Source organism: Brachyistius frenatus, unplaced genomic scaffold, assembly GCF_029030835.1.
Source record: "Brachyistius frenatus isolate BFR_SWC_R1_liver_20210118 unplaced genomic scaffold, ASM2903083v1 Contig_47, whole genome shotgun sequence".
NCBI classification, from domain to species: domain Eukaryota; kingdom Metazoa; phylum Chordata; class Actinopteri; family Embiotocidae; genus Brachyistius; species Brachyistius frenatus.
Genome location: NW_027210646.1, coordinates 2,598,103 through 2,623,611, shown reverse-complemented (window position 1 = coordinate 2,623,611; position 25,509 = coordinate 2,598,103). Strand labels below are relative to the sequence as shown.

The following is a 25,509-nucleotide window of genomic DNA, read 5'->3' as shown; positions in this document are numbered from 1 at the left end:
GTGTTGTTGCGTAGAATTCTACAAAACATTTGGGTGAATAAGCAATACTTTGTTCCGTTATATGGTTTTAAACAGCAAAACAATCCGTTTTCTAGTTGCTGGTTTGCCGTGTAGATTATTTTAATAATTTACAGACTTTTAGCTGCCTTATCATTTGTATCTTATTCGGCAACTATTAGCTGTTTATTTAAGTAACCATGTAATTATTCAAAGCCCACAGCATGGAAATGATGGAGCTTTGCATGCGGCTTCTACTGTACATAGTTATTTACTCAGGTGATTCACCTGCGCTTTAAATCCGAGCCTTTGTCTAGTGAAGCAGTCATGCTCATGTCACAAACCAACAAGTTATTAAAAACACCCCTTTGTCACGTCATCGTCAGGTTAATCTTTGCTTCGAGCTAGTTTTTTTTTTTTTTTTGGTATATTCATGACACTGGGCCCGTAGTCATGATGTAGACTGTCATGTGTCCCTTTGCCATTCTTTCTTTCCCATAGGTGATAACATCACAATGCTTACCACTGCAGACTGGTTGTTAGGTTCTAACTCACAGTCCGCTGCAGGTTTGTCTTCTCTTAGTGACACGATGAAAGGACAATATTTGGTGCTTTCCCCAACTCAACTGGAAGCACTCTTTTGTAGTTGACTTTTTATACTTCTACTCAAAAATACATTTGTATTCTTTAAAATCTCCCATAAATACAGTTTATCAGCTGCAAAATTACAAAACTGCCTCAACTATTGTGCCTTTCATTCAGAAACTCGTTGGTATTTATTTTTGTGGCGTTATGTTTCAAGCATGGTTTGACACCAACTGGACTTGAGTTCCTTGTTATTGATTTGTCAGATTGTGAACTTGCATACCGAGCATTTTGTTTTCATTTGGATGTTCCCTGTCGTTTCCTGAATACAGTAGTTATTGTGTGTTCTGTGACCCGAGTGTGTGTTAGTTTATGCATGCACTTTACCACTATATTTTCATCGGTGTGTTGTTCAAAAGAATTACTCCTCGTCAACATGTGTTTCTGCACCGAGAGAGCATAGCGGAAACATGTAAAACATGACAGCAAATGGCTTCTTCAACCATGAGGGATTCCACTGAGCATGACTCCCTTGCCCACATTGTCAATTTGTTTTGCCAAAGGAAAAAAAAAAAAAGAGAAAAAGAATCCTTCAGCCCGCCTGAAGTGAAATGGATTGATTTCAAAGTTTCCTGAGCTGTCAGATAGCTGTGAAATTGTCTTTGCAAATCTATCGCCGAGCTGTATAATGGAGTCAAGGTCAAACAGCGTTCGCTACACTCTTAAATAGATTTTATACACCATATATTTCCTTCGACATTTCAACTGTACCAAGCTCTTTTTTTTTATCAGTGACTTTAACACACATCTACTGGAATGATTTTTAAAAATTTTTTTTTTTATCTCATTATAAGTACTGATAATTTCTCATTTTATTGAAATAATAAAATGAGAAACTCAAGTTGTTTTTTTGATAATGCTCTGTCAAATTCAAGATTGATTTAATTGTGCTATTTCAAAGTAATTGAAGTGCAGTTTCGAGTGAAATTCCTCAGCTTTACATGGTATGTTTGTTAAGGACATTTCTAAATGCAATATGCTTTCTTCAAGTGTAAAGATAAAGTGATGAAGATAAATATCTAACATTAGCTATATCCTATCAAAAAGAAATAGATGATAAATAAATATATGAAAACTATTTGAACCAGCAAAAAATTGTATGTGCAATATTTATTATACATAAAAATGTTGCTGACCTTTTTTTTTAAATACTGTTGAAAAGTTGTTTGACTACTCGCTCCTGCCTCCTTTTTTAAAATTTTATACTGAGTAACTTTTTACTGTAATTAAAAAAATAAATAATAGGTTTGCATTTTGAGACTGTAAAAATCTAGAAGTTTGATTCAGTTTGACATGTAATTGGTTTGATCTTTTTTTCCTTTGTATTTTTTCCTGACTGATTTTGGGCTTTTTGGTGACTGTGTCATTTCTTTGTTTGCAGTTAAAACAGAGCCAATGAGCAACAGTGAAATCGCCACCTCAGTAGCAGACACTTCTCTAGACAGCTTCTCAGGATCAGGTGAGAGGGGACGACTGGTGTGTGTGTGTGTGTGTGTGTGTGTGTGTGTGTGTGTGTGTGTGTGTGTGTGTGTGTGTGTGTGTGTGTGTGTGTGTGTGTGTGTGTGTGTGTGTGTGTGTGTGTGTGAGAGAGAGAAAGAGAGAGAGAGAGACACACACACACACACACACACACACACACACACACACACACACACACACACACACACACACACACACACACACACACACACACACACACACACACACACACACACACAGCTGCAGAACTGATTAGATGATGAGATGAGCCCAGAGATGGGTGACTGATAAGCCGGGCTCCAGGGAGTGTCCCTGCAGCTAAAACGGCAATATAGTGTGTGTGTGTGTGTGTGTGTGTGTGCGTGCGCGTGCGTGCGTGTGTGTGTGTGTGCGTGTGTGTGAAAACGAGACTCTACCTAAACTTTGTCAGCATATTTATATGCTGTGCTTGCTTACATGTGTGTGTGTGTGTGTGTGTGTGTGTGTGTGTGTGTGTGTGTGTGTGTGTGTGTGTGTGTGTGTGTGTGTGTGTGTGTGTGTGTGTGTGTGTGTGTGTGTGTGTGTGCGCGCACTCTGCTGGTTCCCATGTCAATGAGGACTGAATTATGACATGTAATGCACTGAGCCTGTCTGTCCAGTGGAGTGACACAGCGTCCCAGTGGCCCCCAGTCTCCACGGGCTGTTACCCTATCGCCCTGTTAGAGCCAGGGTTTTCACACCTTCCTTTCATCAAGGAAACATCACAGACACACACACACACACACACACACACACACACACACACACACACACACACACACACACCTAAACCCTTTGCTAAATAAAACCAAGGCCACAGAGTATAATGAGCATTGTAGGAATCGTAATAGAAATTGTCCCTAATGTGATAATTTTTTGCTTATTTCTTTTTTCCACCTTCAGCGGTGTCCATATCAACCTGCAGCACTATGTCACACTTCCCATAAACATGTATTAAAAGCACCACAGCCAACAGTGCATGGTATTAGCTTGCTGCTAATTTCCCTGTATTTCCTTAACTATTTAAACTAAGTACTTGATACTTGACGCTAGAAGCGCATAAATCACGGTATGACTTTTGTCTCTGACAGTATTAATGAAATTTAGTAATCTCATACCCCATATCCTCCGTGGGGAAACCCAAAGCTCTGTTCAGAAGAGCAAGTTTTGTCCAGCGGCAGGTGCTGCTGATGTGGGAAAAGTGTTCAATATTAATAACGTGTGTGAGGGGTTACGGCATACAGTTACATACAGTTAGCGCTCCCCCCGCAACCAAATCCCTTATTTTACATGTCACGACCAATTAGACAGATGTTTCTAAACTGTGCCACTCTGCCGCTGTTAAATATAAAAACTGAAATTGTTCTTTTCAGAATTGTTGTGTGAAGTTTATAAATTATAGCCTGTTTTATCAAACTCAAAATATATTAAAAAAAAAATGATTTGCTATTTTTTTATATAATTTAAATAAATTATGCATACTCTTCATGCAAATTAAAAATAATAATGGTATTTCTTTTGAAATGCAGCTGTAAATACTTTAGCTGACATTTTGCATACTGGCTCGCTTGTGTGTTTGGTATTTAGGATTTTGTTCAGATTATATTTATTTGACTTTTTTTTTCTAAAATTGGTGATTTTAATTATTGAACTGAAGCCTGCAAGTAACATTATTAAAACATCAAAATGAATCCATATTTTTCTGCGAGCAAGATTATATTTAATTGAAACAATTTTGTGTGTTATACAATTCTTACTGCGGATTTAAAACAAGTGTACTTGTTTGAGTTCTCTGTGGCTGAACCACAGTCCTACTCTTAATGAGGGAATTATTATGCAGTAGCGCTCATTACCTGCAATCAGTGATGTCACTTCCAATGTGGTTGTGGCTCGAAAGGCCCAAAGCAGCTGAAGCCACAGGCCGAGACTGGTTCAGACCATCGTGTCTGTGTTTACACCAGCGGTTGTCATGGCAGCCCACAAGTATCTCAGAGATACGTGGGTCAGCAGAAGAACCTGATGTTCTTACCTGATTATTTGACTTCATTATTGCTCTCCGGTTTTCAACCTTAAATAAGGTTAGCAAAATAAACAGAGTAATGCAATGTAATTACTGTTTCCTTGGAATCCAGAAGTTCTGTTGGCAAAAGATAATATTTACCTTATTTCTTCATGTTTAAATATGTGCTTGCCTCTTTTCTTTTTAACTCTCCTCAGCTATTGGAACCAGTGGCTTCAGCCCAAGACAAACTCACCAGTTCTCTCCACAGATTTACCCTTCCAAGTAAGGTTTCTTTTATTTTTCTATAAAAAATAAGCAGCATCCGACTTCTTTAATTAGATCCTTCTGCTAGATTGGGCTTTTCTGACTGGCTTTGTTTGCCTGGATGTCTGCAGCTTGCGCTCTCTGAAATGTGTTGTAATTATTATCTTGCAAAAATGTCCTTTGCCATTTATTGTTCTTTCGCGATGTATATGGGCCGTGCGATGCTATCCGTCTTACGGCTCCTGTGAGTGTTTAGAATGAAGTAGCACAAGGACATAAGGAATCACAAGGAATTTGTCAGTTTGCAAAGTTGGTGTTATGGTTTTGGGGGTAAAACATGGTCCTCTTTCTTCCTGCCTTCCTTTCTCACTTTTGTTTTGTGTTTCTTCTCTCAAATAGCAGAACATATCCGCATATTCTTCCTACCCCTTCATCCCAAAATATGGCTGCGTATGGACAGACACAGTACACCACAGGAATGCAGCAGGCCGCAGCTTATGCTAGCTACCCTCAGCCTGGCCAGTCTTATGGCATCCAAGCTTACGGTAAGATTCACACAAATCATAACCTCCCCTTCCTGAAAAGGGTCGGTTGATAATATTCTTGAACTTGTATCCATGCAGAGAATGAGAAATGTACAACGAAATATTTTTTCCCATCCTGAAGGTCAGGACCAAGACCTTGCTCAGACCAAACCGTGTTCCCACAATTCCTCCAGTACACCAAAAGCAGCAGAGATGCTGAGTTGTTGTTTAGTGCCTGCATATTCTTCCTCAGTGCAATAAAAGAGAATTTGCTTGTCAAGCTGTTCAGATAGATCAGAAAGATTAGTGATATAAATCTGAAAACAAAAACTGGTTTCCTCTGGCGTTGCAAGAGAAAGCACGGAGTACATGGCTCACTGTAGGCTTTATTTGTCCAAAGTCTTTGGAGTGTTTTGACCCCAGAAGACTGTCCAATATGTGGAGGAATTTACACTGTTTATTTGAATGGAGTCCTGCAACTTACCGTTGCATAGAAACTACATTGTGACTGATTCAGCCAAGTCAGTGGTCGGTGCAGCTCACAATCACAAGCAGAATGTTTTACTAGTTGTGCATCTTTTCACACATATGACCTATATTAGATGATAATGATCGTAATACTTACTATTATTATTATTATTATCATAACATCAAACAATCATAGTCCAAACATGTTTTTTGGTTTTACAGCCAAGTAGTCAACTCCTTTGCAGTGTCATAGAACCCAGTGAAGGATTATATTTCTAAACAATGATGGTAGTGAAAATCAGTCATCAGGTAATCACTGCTCATCCATTGTGATTAGTGTGTTATGCTAACAGACAGAGGCGGTGTCCCTCTGCTGTGTCCAGTGTAATTTAAACCTGTGTTGACTGTTGTCTGTGCATCAAACCGATCTGGTGTCACTAACTGATTTAGGTCCATTGTGGGCAGGCATAAAGACGGAGGGGGGTCTGAGCCAGTCCCAGTCCCCGGGACAGACGGGCTTCCTAAGCTACAGCTCCGGCTTCACCACGCCACAGACAGGACAGGCCCCCTACAGTTACCAGATGCAGGGTGAGGACATCTTTATCTTTCTCTCTGTGCCTTCTCAGAAGTATGTCGGGACGTCTGCATGGTGTTAAACTGCAGTATGAGATGCAATTCATTACTGGCAGCATACAAAATAGGGGAAATGTCTTACATTATGACGAGTTTATAAAGAGCAGATCTTGTTTCAACCGGCAATCTAAAAACACAGTTGCAGTTTTTTCCTGTTTAGTTTAGTTTGTCTTCTTTGCGTATCTGTAACAGTTCTTTGCCAAAATACTCATTCACTATTAAGCCCATCCAAATAAGGTTTATTGTGCTGTTTTGAAAAAAAGATGAGAGAAATTGGCCTCCGTCCCTAAAGTCATAGCATGCAGAGCCAGACTGATTCACTACGCAGACCTCGCCCTCACCCCAGACGATGGTTGCATCCCGGCAGTGTTGTGTGCAGCCACAACGACTGCCTCCCTCTCGTCTCCTCTTAAAAGAATCAACACAGATGGAAAAATGGCAGGCACTTAAGAGGCACCAGCAACGTCGCTCCCCAGCCTTTGTGTTTTTTTTCTCTCCCTGTGATCATATTTGTAGTTGTTTAAGAGCTGAGACCATCGAGATTTATGGCCTTGAAACCGATAAAGATGAGTTGTTGCGCCCTGCACTCCCCCTTCTATGCTCTTTCGGTCTAGTTATACAGTCAGTATACATGTAGATCAGGCCTTATGCCCAGTGTGGTGCTTGTATTACTCTCTCGCTGTACCACCTGCACCAGAAAAGGACACTTAGCCAGCAGCTAGCGCCGTCTCTGAGCTCTCCCCTGTAATATCTGAAGTGTGACAGTTGAAATATCTCCACATGTTGCTGAAAAGCCTCCAGAGCGTCTCACAATAAATAACGCCAGCTCAGCAGCAGATGTGGCTCGGGGAAGCCTCATTTCCACGCCTCTTAACCAAATACAGTTGGCCACAGTCAGAGTTTTGCAGCATGCAGGCGAGCACCTGAAAAAGGAGAGGCAGAGAAAGAGAGAGCGACAGAGAGAGAGAAAGGGAACAAGAGCCAGAGCATTTGCGGCAGAATGCACGAGCTGCTATCCTGCCCTCAGTGGTTTAACTCACGATGACAGTATTATGTGCCCATTCATCTTCTAAGTATTATGCTCTTACTCTGCCTTTCTTTTTCCCTACGTCTCTCTCTGTCTCTCCCTCCCTCTCTCTCTCTCTCTCCTGATATCTCCGGCTATCGGATGCTCCATGTTAGCATTAAGTGCATTGGTAGATGACAGATTGACCACTATTCTTGCCCTGTGCTCTGTAACTGTGGCTCTGGCCCCCCGCCACACCATCATCATTACTGGTTCTGGCCTATTGATCTGCCTGGGCGATGTGCCTCGGGCCTGGGTGTCCCAACCAAAGGCTCTTTTTTTTTTTTTTTTTTTTTTTTTTTCCACATCTGATACTCCCCTCCTTGTCGGCGTCCCTGCCACCAGCCTGTGGCCAGCTGTCAAGGCAGAGGACGATTGAATTAATGTTTTTGCTGCTTGCTTTCATGTCCGTGGACATGGAGCTTTGTGTGGGCGCTAAAGTCATGGCACCAAATCATAAAGGGGACAAAGGCGGTTTTCTGTTTTGCGATCCCTCGTGGCACTTTATGTAGGGAGCCTGGTGGATTGTCAAGAAAAGGCTAAAACACAAGAGGTGTGTGAAGAGATGGAGACATTGCTCTTCTGATGGTTGGACTGAGCAGATGCTAATTAGGTGAATAATTGGATTCCAGCATTCTGTCCCAATGGCAGTGCAAGCTGAAGAAGCTGAAGCCTTGGCTGCTTTTTTTTTTTTTTAAGGAGAGCCCCATCTGGACTTGATAGCCTATTCCCAAGTGGGGCATACAAACTTCTGCTACAAATATTGTGCACTGATGATAGACATAGCCCATGGCAAGGGGACTGATCAAGCAAAGCAAATGGACTTCCAATTGTGGAGCAGGAGGGAGGGAGGAGAGGAGGGAGGGATGATGTCTGATCTTGAGTGAGTGAACTAACTGGAGCAGGACAGGGGGAGGGAGAGAAAACATGCCCCCCGGGGAACCGAGACCCCCTCTTTCTCCCCCTACTTTAACCAGCCCCACCACTCCCAACAGCATGGGCTCGTTCTCACCGGGCTAGCAAGGGTCCCCTCAGCTTTTATGTGGCTCCTTGTTCTCCACAGAGCAACCCTCAAACCCTGCCAGGGAGAGCTTTTATGACTGTTTGAACTGTGCATTAGGCTAATTTGTTGTCCTTTCCAGCCTCGCTCCTTCTTGCGTCTGCCTCATTGTTCTGTTGGACTTTCACTTGATGTTGAACTTTCTGCAGGGTACACAAAAAGTTGTACCCCCCCCCCCCGTTGGCCTTGAAATATTAAACAAAACAACAGTGGCAACATTTGTGATGAAAATTATTGGTAAAAGGCAGGATGAAAAACTTGTTGGAAATGCTGGAGGTAAAGAGAAAAGGCACAAACAATTAGTGGATCCTGGTCCTTTATGGAGCTTGTGAAGTGTTTGTTTCTCTCGTTTAGCCACAGTGCAGGCTAACTAACGGACAAGGCCAAACACTTCACTTCTCTTTTTCTACCTTTCATGACCCCCTTCCCTACCCCCCCACACACACACACACACACACACACACACACACACACACATGTGCACTACCCCCTTACCCACACCCACAAACTCCCCCAATCATTCACCCTTTTCTGAAAGCTGCTTCACGTTTGTCACGGTGTGGGAGGGCCCTCCTGATGGGGCCAATGACCAGAGGATGAAAGGAGCTCGCTCTGTTTGTCTTTGACAACAAAGGTGTAATTACGCCCTCATTTAGGAACAGTAAATTTATCTCCGACCTCGTTTTCACTGAAGCTGTGGGATACTTTTTTTTTTTTTTTGGACTATCAGAGGATCGTGGTGGTGATAAGTGAGGAAGCTGTTTAAAGAATGCAACAGTAGGACCCATTAATGTCCCCTGTGGCTGTATGGACAACCAATCTGTCTGTGTATGAGTAATATAGCCCCGGGGTCATATTTGTAAAAGTTCTATGAACCACGGAGACACCTTGGTTCAGAGTGTTTTCATACTATTTGTAATTAAATCATTCAAATGTAATGTACGAGAATGTGATCAAAACTCTATTACTCTTATTCTATTATATATGTGGTTACATGCAGTGTTATAGCACTGGCATTCTGAATAATGTGCATAGTAACCTGTATAAATAATCATATAATTCAATCATTTTTTGGACTCGCTCAGTGAATTGAGTGGATTCAATGTTTATACTTTGCATTCCAAGTGTCCACATCAGGTCAGGCGCTCCCTGTATACGCGCTCCTAAACTCATGAGCGTTTGCAGGCAGCACTCTGTGATCAAATGTTCTCCTCTTTATATAAACATGGTCGCTGCTGCAGGCAGGAGAAAAATGGGAACCTGCTGAACTACATATGCTTTTAACGGATAACTCAGTTTTATTGAATGAATGTACATTCATGTGTGTCCACTTAAAAACTGTTCAGCTTTTTGGGCAAAGAGATACATGGAATTGTTTGGTCATTTAAAGAGTTGCAAATTTGAAGTAACCTTTATCCATATTGGTAGATGCAAAATGCCAAATTAAAATGTTTTAGTTTTTGCAATTTTGATCTCAAAGATCATCGAACAATATGATAACTGTAATAAGAATGAGTCTCTCTGCCAGTCTGTGATCCCCTTTAAGCTGCTCTGCCTGTTGCTCTCTGGCTTGACATGACAGTGCAGGTGGATAGTCACTGAGGAGAGAAGTTGTTCCCCAGAGGGCTGCTGCTGCTTACCATGGCATGGCATGTATATTATTAAGCCATTAGATGCTATCGACCCTTTTGAATGATTTAATTACTCAGGAGGACCATCCTTTGAGCAAGTGAAAAGAGGAGCATACATATTCATTGAGGCAAACCCTCCCACTGCTACTGACTTCAACCTCAGCCCTCCGTTCATTTCCATCTGTGTCACTACAATGCTTCCAGCGCGCGCGCACGCACACACACACACACACACACACACACACACACACACACACACACATACACACTCCCCCAGCAATCCTCATGCTTCCACCCACGCCGTCCTTCGGTAGCTCACACACAACAGTCTCTTGTGTTCCTCACATTGTGCGGGCATGGAAGCAGGTTCTGCCCCCCCTCCCCTACACCCTCACCCCATCATTCATCAGCCCTGATCCAATCACTGATAAGGAAGGAAGGGGATAAAGATAAGGCCACTGTTAGTAGCCCTCCCTGAGGCCTCCCTCTGTTCACCACCTCAAATAGTTGTTTCAAAAGAGACTAATCTTTTTTCCCCCCCAATGTGTCATTTTATTTGTGTCATTGCACTGCTTTCCACCACTTGAACTTGTATTTTGATATAACGCGGTTTATACATAACCCAAAGTTCTTTTATTTCTGTTCCTGAAGGTGGTACTTTCACAACAACGTCGGGATTGTACGCAGGAAACAACTCCCTGACAAACTCAACTGGTTTTAACAGCACACAACAGGTAGCTGTGCACTTCTTCCTTATCACTCTACTTCCTAATCTGGTATCAATATGCAGCTATCAGTTTATAGTTCATGTTTGATTTGCTGTCTCAGAACCCTTGGGAATCTTTATGATGCATGAATACTCAATATGTTACATTTCATCCATGGCACGCTTAAACATAAATCTCTCACGATGTCGAGAGCTTTGTACACGGGATTATCTTTTGTATCTCCTACAACACATATGTATTATGCCACAGAGGAAAGGGAGAGGAAGAAAAAAAAAAAACAAGACAGATCGTTGTCCAGATGTAGGATAGAACAGACATGTGTTTGCATTTATTTTTTTGGAATCTGCGCTGTAGAGTAGCAACACCGGTGCATGGCATATCTCAGATTACTCTGCCAAACCTTCTGCTTATTTTCTCCGACTCTGCTACCTTTTGTCTCGCTTAGCCTCTGTTGTTTTGATCAGTATCTGCCCTCTAACATCCCATTTTACTTACTGTTCCTTTATCTCCTGTTTTTTCTCTGTTTGCTTTATCTTTATCTAAATGTTACCTACCTTTTTCCCATTTGTCTCTCTCCACAGGACTACCCCAGTTATCCAGCCTTTGGCCAGAGCCAGTACGCTCAGTATTACAACAGCTCACCCTACACTTCACCCTACATGACAAGTAACAACACCAGCCCCAGCACGCCCTCCACCACCACCACCACCACCTACACCCTCCAGGAGCCCCCCACTGGTATCACCAGCCAACCCCTCACAGAAAACCCCGCAGGTAGGAATCAAACCACAGGCAGCCGGGCTTCCTTGTGTAACCTGAATATCAGGAGTTGGATCCTGTTAAGAGCCATGTTTCTCTTGAACCCCCCCTCATTCACACAGGCTGGACGTTTCTCTCAGAGCATGAGCTTAATGCCAAAAATCTTTGCTTGCACAATATACTGCAAGTAGCAAGCAATTTCAACCAGTACATTTAGAGCACTGCAGAGAGGTGAGCAAGAAAAAAAGTTCTAACTGAAATCAGATGTAGAATTTCCCATAATTTAATGTGACATTAATGCATCATCTGGCAATTGAGATTGCATCTTTATAAGTCTCTCAAAGTTTTATGACCGAATTTGAAATTGTCATTGATCAACACCAAAGACAGCTTTAACAGTCGTCCAAAATAGATAAATGACATCTTTGTTATTTAGTTGACATGCGCTCTGTTCCATCTTGTTTATTGAATCAATATGGAGCACAGCATCTTTTATTTGTTCTGTAACTGTTTTACGACGTTTGTTGCCCGCAGGCTTGAATAATCTGCTTCTGAATAAAGTCTCATGCAGGGTGATGTCTGTCCAGCATCAAGATGAATGGTCGCTCAAATATCTTTTCTCATAGTGAATAATACACTAAAACACTCCTTTTATCCTCCCCTTCCTCCGTCTTTCCTTCCTTTCAGGAGAGTACAGTACCATCCACAGTCCATCAACCCCCATTAAAGATTCAGATTCAGATCGATTGCGCCGGGCCTCGGATGGAAAGTCACGTGGCCGTGGAAGAAGGAACAACAACCCATCACCGCCGCCCGACTCTGACCTTGAGGTAGGGTGAGCCCGCTACCTTGGCGACAGACAGCCTCGCCCTGTCTGAGGCACATGGACACTAATCCGTTTACTATATGGCTGCCTCACCAACTTTAGCACTCGGTGGGCATTAATTCTTAAAGACTTGATTCCTTAACTATGAATGCATTATTAATGCATTGTGGAATATATGACTCATCACTAAACACATATCTTATATATACCTCTCGTGTACACCTTATAAATAAACGATAAGGCGTGCGGTTAAACGAGTCATCACTGAAGTGAATAATATATACATTCTCGTCATTGAAGGCTGCTCACCGGCTGTGACTAACAATGGTACTAATGCCCGCTATGATAGTGACCATATGTCAAAATATACCCCTCATAATTCCGAGGGCTCTTCATTAATACGTTATTAATTTGAACCAGGATAATAGCCGCCATTATAGCTCTGACATCATGGCATGTTAACATATCTACTTAATTAGTTTGTCACTATTGATTACTTTAATGTAAAGGGCAAGGGCTGGAAAGTGTGTGGCGGGGTGACGAGAGAAGTGTTGCGGTGACCAACTCAAGCAAATGGATGCTGGTCCCTGTGGCCCACAAATACACGCTCCTGGCCTATTGACCAGGAGGATCACCTTGCAGCCCTACAAAGTGCACCATTGATTTTGCGTCTTTTTTTTCTTCTCTGTTTTCCTGTGTTTCTTCCTTCCCTCGTCCGTCCCCCATCTCTCCAGCGAGTTTTCATCTGGGACCTGGATGAAACAATCATCGTTTTCCATTCCTTGCTCACGGGTTCTTATGCCAACAGATATGGACGGGTGAGTGACATCAGACTGTGGCAGTAGCAGCGCACTTTATCAGCAAAACACATAAATATTAAAAGGAGAGGAGAAAAAAAGAAAGAAAAAGGAATCAGAGTGGGGTAATAGCCATTGAGCAGAGGATATATTTCACTTCACTTTAAGTGCATAATGAAAAGATAGAGCAGAACTCAATGTACAGATAATTGTTTCTTTTTTTTTAATAGGTCCAATGAGGCCTGGCAAGTATTTGACTGCTCTTTGCAGCTGTTGGAGCTATGCAGGGCTGGTTGGGGCTCGGCTGTAGGGGCTCACAACAGTTGCACTCTGGATGTCTATTGACACATCTTGAGTGTTCCTTTCTCCCTCAGAAATGCCACATTGTTAGTTTAATTAAGTGCTTCTCAATCCATCCTTTTCAGGCAGGGATCTCCCCGGAGACCCTGACAGGAGACCGAGTCCACTGCATGTAACTCAGTCAAAACCCAAACTAGAACACAGAGATTCTCTTGAACATGCCGTAATTAGGACACTCAAAATTAAATATAATACATATGTATATATAAATCCTAACAAACATATGTTATTATTGTAGTGGAAGGTCATTTTTTTTATCCCATGTCACTGTGTGTGCTCATAAGATGAAGAGTTTACTTTTCCAGGCTTTGCTATTTGTTGTTTCATTTAAATTGCTTCTCTAAATTTAAACGTTCAAAACAAACAATTTGGGAAATAACGCAGCATTTTATTCTCAGGGTTTTGTTGAGGTCATAGGTTTTATATAGCCTTCAAAAGGCATCATCCACTCTGCCTTTTCCATTTAGATGTCCTGCACATGAACAAAAATGACAAAACCTTGATGTCAGTTCTTTGCAAATTCATAAAGTAATCTTCATTTTCTTTGACTTTGTCTGAGTGCAGCATTTCTAATCACCAGTTGTTTTGGCTGCAGATGTGTCTGGTTTTGAAGTCGAAAATGACATATTGCTCCTCATGTGTCAGAGAGCTTAGCGTCTGCGGCCCATGCTCTGTGCCTTTGTTCTGGTATGAGGCGGTGTTTGATGGGGGCAGTGTTTTGTTTTTGGGGTGAAAGAGGGCTGCCCCACGACCCTCCACTGTTTATTTACTTTATTCTCAGCCCTGCATGCTGGGTAAAGAGAGAGCCGAGGCTTAGGGAGCCACGGCTCCGTGGTGAGGGTTTCTCACACCGCGCACACACACACACACACACACACACACACACACACACACACACACACACACACACACACACACACACACACACACACACACACACACACACACCCCACAGGGTCTCCAGTGAGCTCCTCTGAAACAGGAAACACTCCTGACTCCATAAGGGCCCGTTTCATCAGAGCTCATATAGGATGCGACAGCCACTACATTCCCTCTCACTCTCCGTTCTCTCTTTTGTTCCCTGTTTTTCCTCCTCCTCCGCCTATTTTACTCAGCTTTTTTTTCCTTCTTTTTTTTTTTAACCAAAGTTTCTTCTTCCGTTGTGCTCCAACCTGCCATCACAAGAAAGCAATATTGTAAGAAAGAGACATGCCCCCTCAAAGCAACCACAAAGCACACTACATCAAAACCTATCAGAAATGCAGATCTGTAAACGACCTCAGAAAAGAAAGTGAAGCAGACCAACATCCACCACAGCCACCCCTCCACACACACACACCCACATGCCCCCCCCCTCCTCCCTCCTCTCTGTGATTCATGTCATCGCTGTCTTAGTGGCACAAACAAAAAGTTACAAAACAGTTTTCCCTCTTCGCTGCTCTGAGCCTACTATAAATAGATGTGTAACTGAGTTAACGCACATCCACACTTTCTCTCGCTCACTGTGACCTCCCACCCACTCTCCCTGACTCTTTTTTTTTTCTCCCCCTCTCCCTCATACACACATAAACACACTGCTGTTCTTATCAGCTCTTTTAATTGGCATCAAGGCAGCTCACCCCCATAAAGCTGATGGCTGAGGCCAGCTGTGCTGCTATTGGGTTGGCCAGAGCTAGAGCTTAAAGTGGGTGGGGATGGGAGGGTGGGGGTGGGGGGAGGGGGAGGGTGTTATTGGTAAGGGGCTCAGAGGAAGGGGAAGGGGGGGGTGACTTGGCGCCCCCCCCTGGAGGCACTGACATCTCAGGACAGGTGGTGCTGGAGCAATGACAGCAGCAGCACTTTGGCCTTCTGGCCTGCTTGTATTCTTAACTCCCTCGCTGACTGATTGTTTAGATTTAATTGGAAAGGATTCACTTGCCTCCAGAGAACGCAGCATTTTTCCCACCGAACCAGTCCATAACGCTAAATCACCCAACAGCGCCAGAGGTTTGGAAGAGCAAGCTGGTTGCCTGCTGATGTAGGAGACTAATTATTTTTGATGAATTCTTACTGAAAGATTGATTCAAACTGGGAGGTTAAGAGGAAAGAGAAAGCCTTGAGAAGTGGGGATTGAGTTCTACTTGTGTGGTTTGTACTCTGTCATTTCAGTGAAAACATAAGCATTGTGGGATGTGACAGCTAATCAGCTGAAAGCTCAGGTGTGTCTTTAGGTGGTTTAACTCTGTAATCCCTGCTCCTGGTGCTGCCCGGTCTGTCTTTAATACAGGTCTCACCCAGCTGCAGAAAAAACCTCCTCCACAGCCAGCTATTGTCTTTCTTCATCCTCAAGACAATTTTGCTGATTAGAGATTTAAAGATATAAAAGGAATTCAAATTGTGCGTAAACAAAAAAGACTGAAAGCACATATCACCAATTAGAATCATAACCTTAATAATGATATGGGCAAGTGGAATTTCTAAAGACTAAAGAAAATTAGTTTAAACTAATTTAGAAATATGGGAATTATAATTACACAAGGTTCAAATGTGTATGGGAAAATGCGCTGAAGACTTTTTGCCGAGTCATTATCTTTTTAAAGGGAAAATCGCACACATTGGCACAGGCTCATTAACTATTTACAGTGTCGTTCACTCCTCTCGAGGTATTATCTTACAGACAGTGCGACCATATCACCATCACAGCACGTGTCACATTACTGACAGAGATCATGATTTAAGAATAAATGTGCAGTTGTTCCTGATGCATGGATCTTCAAGCGTACATTTTTTATATTTGCAATTATTTTGCAATGACTCGCAGAGTGGCTGTCAATTATCTGAACAAACTTGAGGGAGAATAGTGTTATATCACCTAGAGAGCAATCAGATGATGCGTCAGCACAAGTATGTGGAGAATGGACCATTTACGATGAGACGGTGACCCCAGATCTTCTAAATCGACCGTCCCTCCTGAGAAGAGACATGCTTTTACTGCATTCATTCAAGTCTGTAGCATTTCTGATGACTATTCTGGTCCCTTTCAGAGGGTCGTAAACAGAGGCTGAAACTTTCAAGTCCGCCTAATGCCTTTTTTTATGGGAGCAGCTTGCTGCGGAATTTAAAGGGATTCTGCATTAATTGAGTGACTTACAAGGAACATCACTACTGACTTTATTAGAGTGTCTGCTTCATCAAGCATACAATATAACACCAACAATTCAGAAGAATGATTTTTGTTTGATTTCATTTTTTGGTTTATTTTCAGGACCCGCCAACATCTGTATCATTAGGCCTGAGGATGGAAGAAATGATCTTCAACTTGGCCGACACACACTTATTCTTTAACGACTTAGAGGTGAGTCTAACTGTGCGTGTTTCACTTTGCTATGTTCTGATTCAGCACAAATGCCTTCTGTTTGCCTTGTGATGATTATGGGGACCAGAGCAGTGTATATATTCTAAGAGGAGCCCAAGAACAGTCCATTAGGATTTTTTTTTTTTTTTTTTTTTTTTTTTTAAGTAGCAACAACTGTTTCATAGCATGGAGCCCGTTTCTCAGCTAACGGTCCCCTAGGGGTGAAGTATTACCTCAGAGCCCAAGGGATACCATGAATTTTACATTTGCTGTCAGTCTCCTGGGTCACCAGCCCTGCCCCCACCTCCATCTCCTTCCCACTCCCATCGCGGCCAGTGTAATTTGTCAGGCTCTAGTGTTTCTGTGGCCGCTCTGTCTGACTGTGTCATGCTGTGTGCTTGGTGTCGCTGTCCGCCTTCACCACAGACCCTTCCGACACAGCATGAAATCCCCCGCCGTGTCCCCTCCCGTGCTCACTCCCCTCCTCCCCCCTGATTCATGTACGGCTAGTGTAAAATCTTCCCCTGGGGGCGCAGGAATAGACGGATCAGGCATAGCGAGAGGTGTGTGTGTGTGTGTGTGTGTGTGTGTGTGTGTGTGTGTGTGTGTGTGTGTGTGTGTGTGTGTGTGTGTGTGTGTGTGTGTGTGTGTGTGTGTGTGTGTGTGTGTGTGTGTGTGGCTGAGAGGGAGAGGGAGAGGTGAAGCAAAGACCAGAGGGTCAGGAACGCATATATGCTCAGACTGCATGGGCAGAAAAATATTTGTCACATCTGTTCATACATAAACACACATGCACTGGCATGAAATACACCCTCTGTCCAGATCCAGATGTCAAACCCATTTAACTATCCATGCACGTCACGTTTAGGAATAAACAAACCAATTTATTTTCCATGTTATTTCCCTCAACACCTGCTCTACCCAATCCTCTGTCTATCATTGTATTGAGCTTTTATTTCCTCAATTTTTGTCCTTGCCTCCTCCTCTCTGCCTCTTTTCCCCAGTGAATCTGATCCCACTGACCCAGCGCTTTCCCTCAGTGTCCTGCTTTATGCTGACCTCACAGAAGAGGAAATGTTTTGTTTGATACTTAAGTGTGAAGAGATCTGTGGCCAGTCTGCCAAGTCTCATTACTCACCACCATGTTCGGCTGTGTTACATGAAGCAAACCCAAGAGGGAGGATAAAACGGGAGACGGAGATACAGAGAAAGAAAATGTTCATACTCTTCCAGACAGACGCAGTCATCGTGATCAAAGTTAATTGACTGCAATTGGCTGGTTAAATATTTCCTTATGCCGTGGCCGTGTAGAATCCATTCCTGCTGCACTTTATTTAATAGATGTGCCCCAATCATTTGAAAAAAATGTCAGTTTGTGACAACGCTTAAATGTGGTTTCGCTCAACATCTGTCCTGTGTTTTGATTTCTTTTCATGTGTGATGAAACTGTTCACAGATGAATTGGCAGCTCAGACTATTTATAAAATTATTTAAAAGTCCACGGCATGTATTTCTTCTGCTCTATCTCAGTAACAAAATTATTAGATTTTGCTTTGACACTTAAAAAGATTCAGATTTTTTTTCCAGCTTGACTTTGAGTAATCATTTTATTTAAAATAACTGTCTGGGGGCTGCTGGAAAAACGCTTCTTAGAACGTCCAATGTAAAGACTTCTGCAGCGTCGGCAATGATTGTCATTAACCATCATACCAGAGAAGGAGTGACATTCTCTTGAAGGCATATTGATCTCTCCTCTTAAACTGAGCCGGGACAGTCGGAGTGTTAAGTGCCAGTTCTCAGCAATGCCTAACCAGTTGTGTTTCCTCTCTGCTGATTTACAGTCCTCCATCTCAGATAGAGCTAAATAGAGTCCAACTATAAATACCGCAGCCAGCAGCAGTTATGTATTTAAGCATGTGCAGAAATGCATATGGTCCATCTAATTTGGTCTAAGCCATAAAGGGAGACCCCAGTGGCTGTGCAGAAACACAGGTGCAGAGTCAGAGGCCTAACGGTGTGCGAGTGCTCCATCGAAGTCTTAACACTATCGTCCTGCCAGCCCCTGCACAAGGACATTAAATAGGCGCTCCGCTCCCTTAAAATTTTGCAACGCATACACTTATTAATTATAATAATTAATTATTATTATTATATTTTGGGGGGGAGATAAATTAAACTGATCTAAAATGAGTGTTCTTCATAGGGCCTCGAAACATCCCAATTCAACATAATGTTGTACGCAGTCTGCCGAGGCTACAGCAGAGGTGCTCGTCTTAGCTGGTGTATTATGTGCGCTCAAGTGTGGGTGTGTGTGAATAGAGGTCGGACCGCGTTGATAGAGCTGATGAGTGACGATTCAGGGGAAAGTCATAAAAAGAAAGAGGGCATGCCGAAGGGGTCAACAGGGATCAGTTTCACCCTTATGTCTCTCTCTCTCTCTCTCTTTTGCTCCCTCTTTTTCCTCTAACTTTTTTTCTGGATCAGCGCTTCCTTTTTTTTGGGGGGGGGGGGGGGGGGGCTTCACTGCTTTTTAAGGTGGATGCCAGAATATACTGCGGATTCACCAAAAGACTTCCCACCCCAACCCTACTTGAGCAAATCTCTCTTATCGATTGTCCCGCATAAACCATTTGCTGCTCAGTCCTTTAAAGGAATGTAGTATTGTATGAACAGCACAATCTGTTTTTATCACCAAAAAAATGCTCTTTGTGAAGGAAGTATTAGGAAAGTAATTCAAGGCAATGTGATCCCTATTGATGTGATCTACACTGGTTTCATTTTGTTGTATTTCAATAGCTACTGAGATAAAAAAAAAAAAATAATAATAATACAGTCCTAGATTAATCCAATTCAAAACATGAAACAAAAGCAATATTTGCGCTAATTTGTTAATTGATAGCAACATCATAATTGTAAGGTGTTATAAATGAGGTAATTCATAATTTCATTGTGTTGCTCTAGTACTTTTTAAATGATACACTCTCGTGAGTAAATTATCAAGAAGACTTTTGGTTCACATGTCTCATTTTTGAAATATTGTAAATTTCCTCTTCCCTGAATGCCATGTTCATGGATGCACTGAGGCAGGGGATTTCATCTGGCGTTAACTGATGGTCTAAAGTGATGTGTATAATGAAGCCCACTGAGGTTGAGTTCACCGGGAAGACTGACAGCTCTGCTGTGAGTCGGGGTGTGAGTTTACTGTAGGTGCGCTGCTGTGGCCCGAACGCTAATGCCGAGCAGTATGTGGGAACGCAGGGGCCTCTCTCTCGCTGGCCGAGCCCCCTGCGCTCCCCTCACAGTGGGGTACGGGGGGGCTGCCGTCTCCCGCCTCCCTGGGTGAGAAAACAACCCTCCGTGTCTGGAGAATAAAGGCCATGGGGGCAAACCACTCACAGCGAGAGAGAGAGGGGGGGGGGGTTCGCTAAAGGTGGGAACATTTTAAATTAGTCCGCTGATGCCTCTGTGCTGCGTGCACACAGACTTTTTGCACATGCACTCTACACACGTGGCGCTACAAAGTCTTAACACACACATACAAACACATGCATGTACAAACACACACACACACACACACACACACACACACACACACACACACACACACACACACACACACACACACACACACACACACACACACACACACACACACACACACACACATACCTGTCCTGTAACACTGTAAGCTGGCTAACTTTTATAGCTCCCAGCCTGCAGTCGCAGGGTTGAAACCTCCTCTGTCACTCTCACCCAGGGGTTGCCTGTTAATGAGAGATGCTGTGAAACGCACGGTTACCTTTTCCTCGCGGCTGAAATGGTCCTCCAGAGCCTCTTAGTGTGGAGCCGTTCTGTTGGTTTTATGTCCCACTGTAGAGAGTCAGATCCTGGACTTACCATTACATATGACTGGTAGCTTTATTGCGTTTCACCTGATGGTTTATTTTTTTGGGTGATTTTATTCCCAGTAAGGAGGAACATGATGCAATTTTCATTGAATCATGAAATTAAGTCATTCATGGTAATTTAACAATTAACACTGTAGCTGTGTGGTGTTGATGATTTATATTTGAAATAGGGACCATAACGACACATAAAAACCATGAAGATTTGCACCAGTAAAAAGCTTTGAAACCCAAAATTAGAAGTTCCTTTTTCCTTTTTTTCAAATATTCAACGTGCAGCATGCTACTGAAACCAAACTAGGCCATATTCATAAATGGTGTATTTTGTCAGATGGGCTTCTTTGGGTTTGCACACACTGATGTGGGTATTTCATCATTTGCTTGGCCCCTGATGCAGCAGTTCTGTCATGTTCCTCGACGTAACTCCATCAAGTCTCAAGGCGGGGCCACAGATGTGTTTTGGAAAGACTACAGAAAGAAAGTGGAGGTTTCAAAGCCACCCTGTCAATCTTCGCCCCACAGAGCCACCTCACCCCATCCCTCCTCCCTCCCTCCCCTCTCCCTCCCTTCCCCATCTACCCACCATCCCAATACAGTAGTTTCATACACCAATATGGGTTGAGGGTGCATGGAAAATACAACAAAATATAACATCTCTCCCCAGTGACAAATGATGTTATTTAGGAATATAATTATTGTCCTGCATTAAAAAAGGGAGACACAGCACCTGCCCAACGTGGTCCGTACGGCAAGAGAATGGAAACTTGCACAGTTTTGTCCAAACAACAGTCCACTTGGCAGCAATAAACCGCTTCACTATGGATACATTTATTGCTGGGGGGAAAATGCTGAAATGACTGAGATTTGATAGGCTCCAGCGTTGCTCTCCTTGAGGTGCGGTTTGGATGTAAAATGCCACGAAGTAGGAAATAACGAGGAGCAGCTCATCAATCACGCATAGCTAATTCGTACTTTTTACTGCCTACCTGTGGGGTGTGTCCCTCTTTTCCCACTTCTCAGACGCAGAGATTTAAAGACAACTTTGTTAAACTGTAGTTTGTTTCCGAGAAAAGCTCCCTCTGTATCCCTTCTCCTGATTGTGGGATTTCTTTTTTTTTTTTTTGTAAAAGCAGCATTGACTTCTCTATACCTGTGCTTTGTTTGGCACCGCTGTTTGAATTCCGTGACTGTTCAAGCACAGATTGGGGATTGGAATGAAGTGGGTTTGAAGAACTCTCCCTTTGTTACCCACATCCTGTGTTTGACCCCCAGATAATCGCGCACCCCCCTCCCCCCACCCCACCCCCTCACCCCCGCACACACACCCCCAGACAGGGGTGCCTGTGGTGGGAACGGAGAAGGAAGTTGCTGGGGGTCACAGACCACGGGGGTGAGGGGTGGGGGGTGGTGGGGGGGGATGACAGCCTCTGCCGGTAGAGTGACGGTATTGAGAACCTGCGAACCATGGATGAGCCTTTTTCACATGGCATTAGCCTGTAGGGTCACAAGGAATTTTTGTGATGACGGCTGTTATCGCTCGCACTGTGGTTTTGACCACCCACCCCCCAGCACACACAGCTCACCTGAGAGACAAGATGAGAGAGGAGGAGAAAGGGGACGGCTTGTATCCAAAAAGTGGACACTATTGTATGGCAGTGACCTAGACCTTCATGGAGGGGAAAAAAAAAAAGAAAAAAAAAAAGGCCGGCCGGTCCAAGAGGAAGTTAACGTTGTCCTTTCTGTGTTTTGGTAACATGCATCGCAGAGTTTCCCCGTCTTTCTTCTCCCTGCCTCTGACTGTTGCAGTCACCACTCTGAGCTCTTTCCAGGGCTACAGGAAGACTCAGGCCGTCATTGCTGATTGCTTAATGACAGATGCCAAGGGAACAAAGAGGGCTCTGATAACTTCCTCCCCAGTGAAAGGTTTTCAGCAGGCTGGTGGAAAGACAGAGACAGAAAAAGGAAGAGAGAGTGAATGATGCAGAGATGGAAGCATCCCGAGGCAGAAGCATCCTGTCTTCAATCCTTGGGCAATTTTTGTATTTTTTTTTTTTTTTTTGGTCTTCAGTGTACAGATAAAAACTGTTTGGTAGCTGAAGGAACTCGGATAAAGGAGAAGAATGTTGCTGATGAATTTAACAGAAAGACACGGTGTTTGCGTAAGGAGTAATTGCAATGACTTCTGGTGGAGGGTCTTCACTCCTTCGTACAGTAGGACCATCTGGTGTGAGTTAGTGGTGATTGTAGGTTTTAGAGAAACCGCTGTTTGCTTGGTGAGGGGAGAATGGGGCGATTCGATGGAAAAGACATGTTCAAAAGGTTCTAGGAAATTCTCAGACTGCTCCTCAATGTGCCACCATAATGAAGGCCTGTCAGTTTATTGTTAGCCTTATACAAACAAAATAACACCCATCTTGTTTTTTTTTTTTCTTTTAAGCCTTCACGTGAGTCGGTGACAGTAACTTCAAGTGCTTATGAATTATTTTGGTGAAGTCTTGCGTGACTGTAAATGAACTACACCGTCGTAAGGTGGCACTGAATAAACCACAAATTCTCTCATGTGTTTCCACCAACAAAATATGTTTTATCCACAGTGCATTTTCCGGGTGTTTATTTGTCAAATTCAAAATGTTCGCCTGGATGGGAAAATTCGCCACCCAATTGTGTTTCTTTCCATTTGATCCACTTCTACCTGCACCGTTCACGGCTCCGTGGTGTTTACGAGGCCTTCAGAAGTGGCTCCTAATGAGTATGTGTAAGGGTTACTGTACGACATTACCCACAGCCACCTCCTCTATTAGCTCTCCCGGTCCTCCCAGGGAGCCAGTGCAGAGGTTTATGCCTGCCCCAGCTGGGAACAGTAATTGTTGGAGTCTGCTCGGTCTTCCAACAACCCTTCCCTCCCCCCTCCTTTTATTTTTTATTCCCAGCACACACACACACACACACACACACACACACACACACACACACACACACACACACACACACACACACACACACACTGACAAACTTATATCTGGAAGTCCCAAACCCCGTTCTTCTATTAATTAGGCATCGTAACATGTATGGAAAACTAAGCATGCGTAAACAATGAAGTGGAAGCGATACAGGCATTTAAACTGTAAAACCCAAACCTTTGCATTTTCCTTGGCCATTTGTCGAGGTTTGATGTGTTTATTAGCTTTGAGGATTTGGACTAGTCAATGAAAAATCATTCATAATCAAGCTGCAGTTATAGTGGCTACAGTTAGACCTAATTAAGGAGACATATGCATGTGTTTCGGGTCTCGGTGGAGTTTTGGCTGTACAACCTAAAATAGCTCCGTAATTAACGGGCTGAATAATCTTGTTCTCAGATATCTGTTTTGTACACGCTGGCTGTCACACAACGAATGAAACACTTTGCAAACAAACATGAGGAGCTGTTGCCACGAAGGTACAAGGAGACAGCATGCAATTTGGCATGATGTACCAAATGAGTGGAAGTGAATGGTCTTGCGCCGAAGCAGTGAAAGAGGTGGCTGCGGCTGATTGTCGGCAGATTGCGTCTGATTCATCAGCAGGTAATTACTGGATAACAGAAGCATTCCAGTCACTTGCACCAGAATGGGAGGTCTTTGAAGGGAGGCTTTATGAGGTGCTTAACCCGGGGTGCTGTTTTTGTTTTCCTAAACAAACAGACATGCCTCCACTACTTAAGAAATTAAGCACAACAGTACGCCTCGCTCGAGCTCTGTTCTGAGGGGAATTTGTGGCTTATTGGCGGACATAAATTATCTGCAAGACTTTTGGCATCACATCCTCAGGCCGGGACAAATTGCTGCTTTCTTCAACTGTTAAAGATCTGCCGGTGAGTGTCTGGGAACAGATTAGGCCAAACAGAGCGACGAGCCCCCGCCTGCACCTCGTGTCAGATGGCAGTCCATCTTCTGGAACGCGGTGCTCCGAGCTCGCTCCATGTGAGGTCACGTTGGACCCTATCCCCCAGCCTTCACCCGTTACTCTCCTCCATCTCCACCTCTCCGCCCTCCCACCCCCTTATCGAGGTGCCGGAGCCCCGGAGTGGAGGAAAGAGGGGTCACGGGGTCAAAGTCTTTTCCTCTTTGGATCTCGGGGCTTGCTGGGAGAGGCTTGGCGAGAGAATGGCTGCATTAGAGCTGGGGTTGGGGGTCAAGATTTTAATTCTGTTAAAGAACAGCTGGTTTGAGTTTCTCCTCACGTCGCTCTTCCCTCCCTCTCTCCACAAATCCAGGGAGATGAAAAATTTGTTCAGAGGGGAACCAGTAAAATAAAAAAGGTTTACGGTCCAAAGCCCTTACCCTTACCCTGCTCTAGCATTAGAGAGGAATGTAATAACGTCAGCATTTGGCCTCAGTTAGATTGACTTAAAACAAGGAAGTCCTTTCTGTGTTTTGGTGTCTTAACAACCGGATGAAACTTAATTAAAAAGCTCAAAAAATTGGGAGGGATTTTTCATACTTGAGACCAGAGGAATTCTTTTCCTCGAGTTTCAATTTCCATGAGAAATTATTATTTCTCACATAACTTTAAACAGGTGAAACTAACCAATTTAAAACCTGCAGCTTTACAGAGAAATTAGTTTGCGACTGCATCATAGAAATATCAAATGCCTCCTCTGTTATTCACACTAGATTAGAACTGACTGAAACAAATTCAGAGGTTAATGTCTCATGAATTGCAAAGCCTTTTGCTCTTAAGATGGCTATTTCTCAACCACCTCAAGTTTGAGCAAAAAGCAGCGTAGCTCCCCTGTCTCTCCTCGGCACCATGTGAAATGTGTTGATCTGAATGCCAAGGCAGGACTCCCTCACGTTTCGAGCTGGCCAATGGGGCGGGGTGAGAGGGGAGGAAGGGGGAGGCACTCGAGCGCTCCTATAAATGGAAAACTAATAACAGATTTTTTTTTTTTTTTTTTTTTTGTCTGCTTTCTCCTGCGCTCTTTTGCCGGCTGGCTGGCTGAGTGGCCCCGGGGCTGTGTTGGTGTGTGGC

At 43.5% G+C, this 25,509-nt stretch overlaps 1 protein-coding gene across 5 annotated transcripts in view; it reads left to right on the top strand.

Moving 5' to 3' along the window:
- The window catches only part of eya1 (EYA transcriptional coactivator and phosphatase 1), a 64,984-nt gene that overhangs the window by 31,542 nt on the left and 7,933 nt on the right, over positions 1–25,509 (top strand). For 4 of the 5 annotated variants that reach the window (XM_069703691.1, XM_069703692.1, XM_069703690.1 and 1 more), the window contains 10 exons: positions 499–564; positions 2,024–2,101; positions 4,357–4,423; positions 4,805–4,950; positions 5,863–5,985; positions 10,439–10,521; positions 11,097–11,289; positions 11,962–12,104; positions 12,835–12,918; positions 16,502–16,591. In XM_069703691.1, the coding sequence (XP_069559792.1) occupies positions 499–564; positions 2,024–2,101; positions 4,357–4,423; positions 4,805–4,950; positions 5,863–5,985; positions 10,439–10,521; positions 11,097–11,289; positions 11,962–12,104; positions 12,835–12,918; positions 16,502–16,591 (1,073 nt within the window). The remainder of the gene's footprint in view (positions 1–498; positions 565–2,023; positions 2,102–4,356; positions 4,424–4,804; positions 4,951–5,862; positions 5,986–10,438; positions 10,522–11,096; positions 11,290–11,961; positions 12,105–12,834; positions 12,919–16,501; positions 16,592–25,509) is intronic. The other variant, XM_069703695.1, reaches the window with a different exon arrangement.